Here is a 12,074-nt window from a genome sequence, read left to right on the forward strand (position 1 = left end):
CCCAGTGAGCAACTTTCTCCTTGTTACCAGCAGCATCCCTGTGGGTGAAAGGCAGATGGGCTGTATCCATGGGGCAGGGGTGAAGGGGTGCTTATAGTTGTGATCATTGCAGTCAGGGAGCTGGGCTTATTGGAGAGCTGTGGGAGTCCAGGGCAGGTTACTGTTGTTCTTTCCATCCAAATAATTTCTCTACCCTTCTCCTCCACCCATCCTGAATTCCCATTGCATGTTTAAGAAATACTTCCTCCTCTGTGTTACAATTAGGGTTAGGTGTATAAAATTTAAAATATAAATTTTTAAAATAACAATTTTAAGACAAACTGTTGCTTTTTTATTGAAATGTCTTTATGTATGTTTTTTTATTGAAATGTCTTTATGTATGTTTTTAATTTGTGGTTATGTTGTTTTTACTTCATGTTTATTACTGCTAACAGCCTTGACTGCCATTTTTTTTAGAAAAGTGGAAAACAGGAAGGTGGGATATAAATTTTAAAAATAAATGAGTAATAACAATGTCAGATGAAATGGCAGCCAGTTTGTGATTTGCCACACCCACAGGGCAGCCGTTTTGTGACTTGCTTCCATGACACTTTCTCAGGAACCCACATTTGCCCACTGGCCAAAAAAAGGTTGGAAAACCCTGGACTAGAGGGGGAAAGTCTCATTTTCCAGTTTCTTTCATTTGATAGTTAGAATATGTCTATGGAAGCAACAGGGTGATTGGAATGCCGTAGTTCTACTTGCATGTATACTGGCTGACTATTAGCTTCCAGGCTCAATTCTAGATGTTGGAAAGTCCTATATAAAGCCAACAATCTGGTTTAGATCACATGGAGGCACAATTTTTATCAATCTCCACGTGGATAGCATACTGCAGCTTACTTGATTTTACTGACAGCAGTGGCTTCAAAAAGTGCACACAGTCCTGAATACAATTGCACAGCGGCCACCAAATCTATGAAATGAGCCAGTGGCAAATTATGAACAGATGGCATTAAACTCCACTCGAAAATTAAAAACAAAAACAGTACAAACACTGACAGTTATTCTCTGTGTAAACAAAAGGATTAGAACTCCTCTAATAATATGATTAGGATTAAGAAAGTTATTAGTTTTCTGAACTTCTTTCATAGGCTAAAGAAAAACTTCCTCAGAAGTGAAGGGAGGACTCATGTATATGTCTGATCTATTTCCCTGTCCCTCAAGTCCTTTCAGCATTAGAGCTAGTAAAAAACCACAAGTAAATTTATCTTTATCCCTTCTCAAGCTTTTGTATTAAAAAGAAGAGCAAAAGCGAATTCGTGCATGTGTATACACAAACTCACTGGTTTTCCTCTATCCCTCTTCCTACAACTTTTGTCAAAGTCAGCTTCTACCAAAAATATCCACAAAATGTCATAGCTTTTGAAAAAGCTAGATATGAAACTGTTCCATTCCCTGTGAGTTTCTGAGTGTCCCCTGATTTTATTTAAACTAGTGAAAGATAAGGGCAGTCCTCACTCTGTTTACAGGGAGATACTTTTATTTATAGCAGGAATAGAAGCAAGAAATAGAAAAATGCATTATCTCCTGAACAATCTTCTGTGGTTTCTAACAACCAAAAGGTTACAATATACAATTCTACAGAGCCACTTTCGTGCGTTTGCTCCTGACAGCTAAAATCTTTATAGATTCACTCAAGTCATATTATATTGCCCTCTCACCAGATTACTGCTTTGCACTGACAGAAGAGCACCCAGGAGAGTGTTTAATTACAAGCAAAAAGGAAATTACAATCTATACTCATTGTGCTATTATCTAATCAACCTTCAGTGGCAATCCTCAAAGTGCTCTACTAGCAAACCTCATTCATTCCCCAAAATGAATTTGCCACTTCAACACTCTGAAGTACAGGTCCTACATGTTTTGGACTGAGCTTTCTTGGAAATCAGTGCTCACATACCCTGTTATCTCTGCTGAAGTTCTTAAGTACAACAAAATGTAATAAATAGTGTCAGTGCCACTTTGTTTAATATTGTAAAGCCATTCAATCATTCTATACCAGAGCCTTTCACTAAACCAACATAGCAGGTATGCCATGCCACTAGATAAAGTTACAGCACCAATACTTTATCTTACATGGCCAAACGTTAAATAGGAAAATGTAGTGATTCAGTTTCCAGGTTATCAAATATTCCTTTGCAAACTTTTATCCTTTTGCTTTTATTTAACATCTTAAATTTAGCTAAGTTACCATTTTCTTGCCAGATTTTAGCAAGCGACATGAATAGTGAGCACAGTGGTCGGTACACACATATAAGATGCAGTGCACAGAATGAAACGGCTTACCTTTATCCGCTTAAACATGTAATTTAATGCCTTATAATTAGTGTCATCTCCTCTTAAGCTACCAATTCCTTTGTAAATCAACTTGATTGAGCTCCCGATATTTTTAAAGTTGCTTGACAGAAAATAAATCTTATTTGATAGTTTTGGTTTAATACTAAACATAAACAAGATTAGGAGGGGTGGGGGGAACCACAAGATTACAGTTGCCTTCCTGGCAACTGAGATCGTCATCTGAACATAGCTAACAAAGAGAAGGCCTTTTTTGTGACTGCTTCCCGATTACAGAACTCCCTTCCCAAAGTGACCTGTCTTAAACCTTGTTTACTGTCATTTAGTTTACCCAGAGTTGTGGTGTTTAATCCCGTTTACCTAGACTTTTGGTGTTTAATTTGCTATATTGTTTTTCCTGTGATTGTTTGGCTAATTTGATAGACTGGTTGCTGGAATTGTTCTCACTGCTATACTTTTAACTGGTCCTATTATGCAGTGGCATTTATTTTCAGGAATTTAATTAATCTTTATGACAGAAGTTGAACATATAAACTTTTTAGATAAGTATATGTAAAACTCTTGGCTCCGGGCATTTTTTCATCTTGCCCCACGATTGTGGAATTCTCTCTTTATACCTCCATATGGAACCAGAGTTGGACAAATTTAAATGAGGCTTGAACCTTTATTTGTTTGAATCAGAGCTGTAGGTGTTGCTGTATGGAGTGAGGAACAATCAGTTTGTAATTGGGTTTCAAAGTGGCTGATTCTTTTAATTGATTGGTTGTAAATAGTTAAAATTTTGATTAGTATTTTATTTAATGTGCAATTATTGACTTTGTTTATATTATTGAGTTGTATGTTTTGGGGTAAATTGGAATGCACTCTGGTATACAGCGCAATATAAATTTGTATTATTATTATTATTATTTGACTATACCAGTCATGATGCCATGCTAGGTTGGAGTGTGTTTGGGGTGGGGCCTCTCATCACAGCCTGTATGCTGAGGCCTCTCTCACTGGCTACTGCCATCAGCTGACCAGCCACTCTTCTACTCCACAGGTATTTAAGAGTGGGGGCTGCCAGAGGCAGCGCCTTGGTGTTGTACAAAGTGTGACACTAAATGCGCACTTAGCGTTGCACTTGGAGATGCACTGAGGACCACAAGCAAGACCCACCCACTGCCTCTCCAGAGATACCTGCAACCAGCTAATAGCAATAAATAGCAGCAGCAGAGGGCAGCAGCTTCAAAGAACAAGAAGAAAGGGGCAAATGCAAATCTTCACTTGCTCCTTCTTAGCTGCTGCTCTTTTTAATATGTGCCTGGGAAGTCCATTGAGTAACTCAGGGGGTCAGGGGGGGTGCCACCGTAACTGAGGTCACGGGTAAGGGAGATATGGTGTTGGAGGATTTACAGGCCAACTGAGGAGAAGAGGGGCTAGGCTCCTTATGGCTAGCCCCTCTACTAGTTCTTCCCCCAACCAGACGGTTCCTGGCAGCCTTACCAGCATGCCTTCAGGTCATGTGGTGCTGCTGCTGAATGCCAGTTCAGTCCAAAATAAAATCTCCCTCATCTGTGATTTGATTGTGGATGAGGGGGCTGACCTGGTATGTATTACTGAGACCTGGGTGGAGGAACTGGGAGGGGTTACTCCCAGCTGTGTCCTCCTGGGTACTCAGTGCAGCACCAACACCGACTCGAGGGTTGGGGGAGTTGCCATGGTCTATAGGAATTCGATCTCCCTCTCCAGGCTTCCTGCTCATTCGAGTGCAGATCTTAAGTGTCTGTACCTTGTGCTTGGTACCCAGGATAGATTAGGGATTCTGCTGGTGTACTGCCCACCCCGCTGCCCATCAGCCTCCCTGCGTGAGTTGATGGAGGTGGTCTCAGACTTGGTGTTGAAGACCCCTTTGATGATGGTCCTGGAGGATCTCAACTTCCATGCCAAGACCCCTGTATCCGGGGAGGCTCAGAACTTCATGGCTGCCATGACAACCATGGGGCTGTCCCAACATGTCATCAGCCCAACACATGTAAAAGGGCACACTCTTGATCTGGTTTTCTCGACTGGGCAGGAGGATGGTGATCTGAAACTGGGGGACCTAAGGGCAATGAAGCAAGAGGGGAGATAGCTAGAACACAGGTGGAGGAAAACTTGTGTGAGTCTGACTGAATACAGGTTAGAGCTCATTATCGAGCCTACTCTGTGATGGTGAGGGTGGCAAAGCAACCGTTCTTTTTCACTAGCATTGCATCTTTTCAGTGTTGTGCAGCGGAACTTTTCCAAGTGGTTCATGGCCTGTTGTATTCTTGAACATGGAGAGATACTGTGGAACCCTTGGTAGCACACTGTGCCGAGCTTGTACTTTAAAGATAAAATTGCTCAGATTAGGCATGAATTGGACACCACAATTAATGCAGTTCCATCGGTAGAGGCATCCAGAGCACTGTCTGACCCACTTTTATTGGATGAGTTTCAGTTATTGAGGATGTGGACAAGGTGCTTGGCCAAGTCCGATCGACCACTTGTGTGCTTGACCCTTGCCCTTCATGGCTTATTAAATCACACAAGGAGGGGATGTCTGGCTGGGTCCAGGGGGTTGTAAATTCCTCCTTGAGGGAGGGAGTGGTGCAGGCCTCTTTAAAAGAGGTGCTAATCAGGCCATTCCTGAAAAAGCCTAACCTGGACCTCGAGGACATTAACAACTATAGGCCGGTGGCCAATATCCCCTTCCTGGGCAAGGTGCTTGAGCAGGTGGTTGCAGGAAAACTACAGGCACTCTTGAATGAAACAGATTATCTAGATCCATTTCAATCAGGCTTCAGGCTTGGTTTTGGAATGGAAACTGCCTTGGTTGCCCTGTGGGATGACCTCTGCCAGGAGAGGGACAGGGGGAGTGTGACCCTGTTGATTCTCCTGGACCTCTCAGCGGCTTTCGATACCATGAACCATGGTATCCTTCTGGATAGGTTGTCTGGGTTGGGAGCTGGAGGCACTGCACTGCAGTGGTTCCACTCCTACTTGGGTGGCCAATAGCAGAAGGTGGTGCTGGGGAATTATTGCTCTGTGCCATGGCAACTGTGTTCCACAGGGCTCTATTTTATCCCCCATGCTGTGAAACTGCTGGGGGAGGTTATTCGGAGGTGTGGGCTGAGGTGCCATCAATATGCAGATGACACCCAGCTCTACCTCTCTTTCTCATCAAACCCAGGTGAGGCAGCGGCTGTTCTGAATCAGTGCCTGGGCACAGTAATGGACTGGATGAGGGCCAATAAACTGAAACTCAATCCAGACAAGACAGAGGTACTGTTAGTGGGTGGTTTGTCTGCCCGGCTAGGTGATATTCAACCTGTTCTGGAGGGGGTTGCACTCCCCCCAAAGGATCAGGTTCATAGTTTGGGGGTGCTCTTGGACCCCAAACTGTCACTTGAGGCACAGCTGAACTCAGTGGCACAGAGTACTTTTTATCAGCTTTGGCTGGTATACCAACTACGCCCTTATCTGGACAGAGGTAGCCTAGCTACGGTTATCCATGCTCTGGTAACTTCTCATCTGGATTACTACAATGAGTTATACATAGGGATGCCTTTGAAAATGGTCCAGAAACTTTATCTAGTCCAAAATAGGGCGGCAAGATTGTTAACAGGGACTGGCCAACAAGATCACATTATGCCAGTACTTTTCCAGCTGCACTGGCTGCCAGTCCATTTCCAAGCCCAATTCAAAGTGCTAGTATTAATATTCATAGAATCATAGAATAGAATCATAGAATAGTAGGGTTGGAAGGGGCCTACAAGGCCATCGCGTCCAACCCCCTGCTCAATGCAGGAATCAAGTCAGAGTATCCCCGACAGATGGCTATCCAGCCTCGTCTTGAATGCCTCCAGTGTGGGAGAGCCCACCATCTCCCTAGGTAATTGGTTCCATTGTTGTATCGCTCTAACAGGCAGGAAGTTTTTCCTGATGTTCAGCCGGAATCTGGCTTCCTGTAACTTGAGCCTATTATTCTGTGTCCTGCATTCTGGGGTGATCAAGAAGAGATCCTGGCCTTCCTCTCTGTGACAACCTTTCAAGTACTTGAAGAGCGCTATCATATCTCCCCTCAGTCTTCTCTTCTCAAGGCTAAACATGCCCAGTTCTTTCAGTCTCTCTTCATAGGGCTTTGTTTCCAGTCCCCTGATCATCTTCGTTGCCCTCCTCTGAACCTTCTCCAGTTTGTCTGCATCCTTCTTAAAGTGTGGTGCCCAGAACTGGACACAGTACTCCAGATGAGGCCTAACCAGTGCTGAGTAGAGGGGAACTAGTACTTCCCAGGATTTGGAAGCTATGTTTCTATGAATGCAACCCAAAAGAGCATTTGCCTTTTTTGCAGCCACATCACATTGTTGGCTCATATTCAGCTTGCGATCGACAACAATTCGAAGATCCTTCTCATTTGTAGTGTTGTTGAGCCACGTATTTGGTTTCTTTTTCCTAGGTGCAGAACTTGGCATTTATCCCTATTAAATGCCATTCTGTTGTTTTCTGCCCAACACTCCAGGCTATCAAGATTCAAAGCCCTTAATGGCTTGGGACCAGGTTATCTGAATGATCACCTCCTCCCATATGTGCCTGCCTGGACCCTAAGATCATCCTCAGTGGTCCTTCTCCATGAGCCCCTGCCAAAGGAAGTAAGATGGGTGGCTACCAGGAGGAGGGCCTTTTCTGCTGTGGCACCCAGGCTGTGGAATGAACTCCCTAGAGAGGTTTGCCTGGCACCTACATTATATTCCTTCCAGTGCCCGACCTTTTTATTCTCCCAGGCATTTTAGCATCTTGGCTTTTAGTCTTTTAGCTTTGGTGTTTTAAATCTGTATTTTAAATCTCTGCATTGCTGCTAGGTTTTATTCTGGTTGTATTGTTACAAAGTAGTTTAAATACTTTTATTTATGTGCTTTTTGGTTTTAATTTTTGTGAACTGCCCAGACAGCTTCGGCTATTGGGTGATGTAGGAATGAAATGAAATGAAATAATGAATAAATAAATAAATAAATAAATAAATAGGGCTTGCTTAAAGGGACAACTTGCACATGAAAACTGACTTTCTTTTCTTTCTTTCATGATCCCTCTTCACCACACCTCCATATAGAGAATACTCCAGGCAATATACTACCGATGTATGATGACGTGGGATCATGAAAGGCATTACGTTATATGTCAGTCACTGCTACACACAGACAACTCTGCTGTGATCTCTGTAAAAAGTTGTATCTGTGTAGTAGGTGCCCATACATTCTTTCTGGTAAATCACACTGGAAATATGATTGAAGGGCAGTACAAAAACTCTGACTAAATAAATTCCTAAGAATAAATACCAATGAAATTCCATAGCCAAGAATGGTTGGGAGGGTTTGCTTGAAGAAGAAAAAAAGAACTGGCTTGCTTGTCTGAACCACTTCAAATAAAACTCTTTTCCATGTAGTTATGATTGACTGCTGCTTCACACATTAGAACTCAAAGCTCCTGTCACAGAAGCTTTGACAAAATGGGGAAGGACGCATCTTCAATCTATGATTTCGCAGACAGGAAAGCAATGTTTGCTCAAAATAATGCTGAGTTCAATATGAAAATTATCAGTGCTCCATGTATGGTGTTATCTTCAAGATACTTTAATACCTATTCATTGGCCCAGGTCACACGTCACAACAATACTCTACGTTGTTGGAGGCGAGACAATCCAGAGTTGGAACCTAGGGGTTTAACTCTACGTTATCTACCCCCCACCCCACAAACCCAGAGTTCCCAGTTTGCATACGGAGTGCCCCTGGGTTGTTTAACCCCTCCCACTTGTAGTGGAAGCGATTGGGTGGCAGACTTTAGCATGTTCACTCATTTGCAATAATCCATGGTTGTTAAAAAAAAATCCCTGGGTTGTTGTAATCAGTTGTGTATCAATTTTTTTTCCCACCATATCACTATTACTAGTGTACAATAGACCAAAATTAAACTAAACTACAGAACCACACATTGCATGCAATTACATGTAAGACAATCCTGATGCCTATTCCTTTGCAGGGAAAGCAGAGAGACAATTTTCAGTGGAGAAGTGGCAAGGAAGGGGTGCTTAAGCTTTTCCCTACACGCCACATCTTTGCTACTAGTCTCCTTCCACAGCTGCTTTTCCACCTGTTTGGTTATAGGCATGTATTTGTGTAGGCAAACGCAATGCTGCAGAAGCAGAAAATGGTGGAATGGGAAAGGTTTAAATGCCCTTTTCCAGTCTTTCCCCAATGCTCTTTTACTAAAAATCACCCCTTCTGATGCAGCTTTTCAACAAAGAGCAAGCTTTGGGTTTTTTTAACTGTATCTAACTTGTAGCTTGGCTTTCAAGAACATACTTGTTTTTTTCACTGAAATCAATGGAATACAAAAATGCTTAACTTTGACTGGATTGTGCTCTTATTCTTAGATTACATTTCCCATGATACAGTGACCATCTCATCATGATAGGCAACTGTGGTAATTTCTGTTGGGAGAATTATGGGATATGTACGCACACACAAACACACACACACACACACACACACACTATGGAGACATTTGCATGCAATTAACAACACATGGATTGTTAACCATGGATTGTTTTGGAGTACGCGAAAGCAAGCAAGCATGATGGCTCCCTACTGTTCACCTGCTTATGCTTTCTAAACAACCCAGGGATGCTCTAACCCTGGCTTGTTATCCATGATGTGCAAACATGGAATTCTGGGTTATTGAGGGAGAAACGACCCAGAATTTTCACCGATGGTTTGTTCACACTTTCACACTCACTCACTCCTATTTGCTCCTGAAAAACCCATGAACCAGGTCTATATGCAGATCTCAGGAGACAATGAGGGGCGGGGGTAAAAGTCTGCAAAAACTCTTCAGTTCTCATAATGCACCTTGAGGTCTCAGGGTCTATAAAATGTAATATTAGCCTGGAACAAAGATAATTTTCCCCACAGAGCATTTACTGGTATCTTGCCAGCAAAAAAATTCAGTGAAACATTTCCCACTGGGAAATATTTAATTGGAAACTATCCAACCAGACCTATTATTATCCTTATGTCAGCAGCTTCATGAACTATTCTAAAGAGGCAAATGTATTAACAGAAACAAAAAGCATTCTGACAGAACTCACAATGGTTAATAGCCGATCGCAAAATTTTATTTTTGCTTTGAGCAACAAGGAATAAAATGCTGAAAACAACAATTTGCAAAGAAATGAAAATCTGAAAGCACCTTATTACAAAACTGCCTGTTCAAAGTAAACCTGATAGTGATTCTCAGTTGACTATGTTGTCTTGTGTTCAAAAGGAGAAGGAAACAAACTGCTGGAATGGATGAGCTTCTGTTAATTTCTGAGAGGTTATCTGATATAGAAACTGAGGAGGGTTTCACGACTTTTTTAAAGTCTTGTCTCACTACCATTTTAGGGGGGAGGGCTGGAATTGTGACAAAATTTCACTCTAGTCCCATCGGAAATGTTTGTCATCTTATGTTTGTCAGAAATTTTGTATTGTGCTTTAAAATAAGTTTTGCCCTTTCAGAAATGATTGGACTTTTAAAATGCTTAATTGTAGAAGGTTGAGCTATATCTCAGTTAATTATTTACTGGCTAAAGAATGTCCTTGGCGTCACCTTATGCGCAAGCATCCCAGCTGGTCATTAACTATCTGGAAAAGGCCCAACATTCTTCAGTGTCATTAATCTACAAACATGTATGTTTTCAGTGCTTGCTTTTTCAATGTAATTCACTTTCATGGTGTTATATTTAGATAAAGCGGCATCTTAAAACAGGCAGAAAAATGAAATATTTTATGGTTTTGCTATTTATGCTATCTGGATAACATCCACATTAAGTAACAGTCTTAATGACAATTGCATTGGTCTCATTAATTTTTGGGATCCCAACATAAATTCAGACTATGCTATAACTGTACCTGACTTAAATGCAGCTGCTTATCCTGGGTGAAAATGGATAACATTGTGGTAGAGCAACCAAAACCTAGGGCTCAACACATCCCTTTGTTAAAATTAATTTGAATTAATGTGTGAAGGTAGAAGCACACTATACATGATATTCTCTTCTTCATGAATGCTTCAGGATAACTATTATCCATACTGAACACAAAAGGAAAGTAACCAGTGTTAATGCACAATGACACTGCTGTATCGTGAGGTAAGATTTTAGCAGTCAACTTCTTGAAGAGATTCCCATGAGTGCGTATGTATGGAGATATTACAAGGCCGTTGTAATGTTTTTGGACAGAACCACAAGTAGGAGCCTAGATTCCTGATCAATAACACTATTCACAAATTCAACTATAGGGACGTTACATGGATAGTAAGCTCCAATGTATGTTCCTATAGATACATGGGTGGTCGTACATGTGGTGCTGCCCATGTCCTGGTAAAAAACAAATCCATTAATGCAAAGTATGAATGATTATGCCAAAATCAACACAAATAAGCTGCCAGTGGGAAATGCTGCAAGATCAAGTGACATCACCAGAATACTTTAGAAACACCTGCCTCTCAATAAACGTGCCTCTCAAAAAGTTCAGGCAAGCGGCTTTCCCTCTGTTGCTCACCGCAGAAAGCCAGAGGACAACTGGGAGAAAGAACACGTGTAAACTAGTGTGAGCTAGGCAGACCTAATGATTTCCTAATTAAAAAAGGAGATATTATCTTCTCATTAATTGGAAAGCTAATTGACCAAAGCCCTACAGTACCGAAGTAAGAGTCCTGGGCTTGGAACCTAGGTGCCTATAGTACACCAAAGTCTCCACACTCTAAAGCCCAGCCTCAAAGTTGTCAGTTCTGCTTGATTTGTTCAAATACTGTACTCCACGACAGCTGTTGGAAATAATACATTAGAACAGCTGCTGTGACAGACACAAAGGACCTGGAATTTTAATTGGCTTCAACACTGTATTGTTTATTTTCCAAAACTTGAAAAGAAAATATCCAAGGAACTAAAAAATACCTAATAAGACTAAGTGATGTTTGCCTTCTGGCAAGCAAGGTTAGGTTTTGTTTTGGCTACACAATTTTCCTTGCATTGTCTCTTTGAAATGACTGATCACAAGCAAATAAAGAGCAGCAGGAACCCTCCAATGCATAAGAAAAAGGGTATTAACAGCAAGAAAAAATAGTAAGGAAGTCAGTAAATAATCCCTTTCAAACATTGGCAGAGAGCCAAGGAGGATCCCACAGTGTCTCAAGATTGAGTCAAAAGGAAGCTTATTCAGAGGCCCTCAGAATGTGCCAACTGAAAACAAAACTGTTAATTATGGCCAAGATGCTTTTTATGGGGCGGGGTGGGGGGGATATAGGGATGAGAGCTTACTTTCAGCATCAGCACAGAGTAGGAAGCACAGGAGCACTACTACTGGCCTGGCTATATGCATCATCCGACAGCTTGGCACCAGCATGCTTTGGCGGCTTCGGTCACTGGCTTAGAAGCCACTGCGAGTCTCTCCAATCTGAAATTCCAGATGAAGAATTTTCAAAGCCTAAGAGGAGTCAGAAGGAAAGAGAGAAATGTTTAGAATGTTTTTGCTTCTTCCCCTCGAAATGTATAAACAAAACACACTTTTAACAAGCGAGATAAAAGCACTAGATTCCAGTCGTGAGGACTGGGATTGGTCTGGGAAAACAATTCGAGAGCAGCACATTTAGCAGTGATTACAAAAAGGCCAAAGCCAATGAGTGTCCTTTCCCAAGGCATC

At 41.8% G+C, this 12,074-nt stretch overlaps 1 protein-coding gene across 1 annotated transcript in view; it reads right to left on the reverse strand.

Annotated features, from left to right (window-relative positions):
- The window catches only part of PTPRD (protein tyrosine phosphatase receptor type D), a 592,319-nt gene that overhangs the window by 452,911 nt on the left and 127,334 nt on the right, over nucleotides 1-12,074 (reverse strand). Inside the window, exon 2 of the mRNA XM_084834479.1 lies at nucleotides 11,693-11,858. Coding sequence (XP_084690605.1) covers nucleotides 11,693-11,777 — 85 coding nt within the window. The 5' untranslated portion in view covers nucleotides 11,778-11,858. The remainder of the gene's footprint in view (nucleotides 1-11,692; nucleotides 11,859-12,074) is intronic.

The sequence above is a fragment of the Heloderma suspectum genome, chromosome 2 (assembly GCF_057233095.1).
Source record: "Heloderma suspectum isolate Gila_16-S chromosome 2, 16-S_ref, whole genome shotgun sequence".
NCBI lineage: Eukaryota > Metazoa > Chordata > Lepidosauria > Squamata > Helodermatidae > Heloderma > Heloderma suspectum.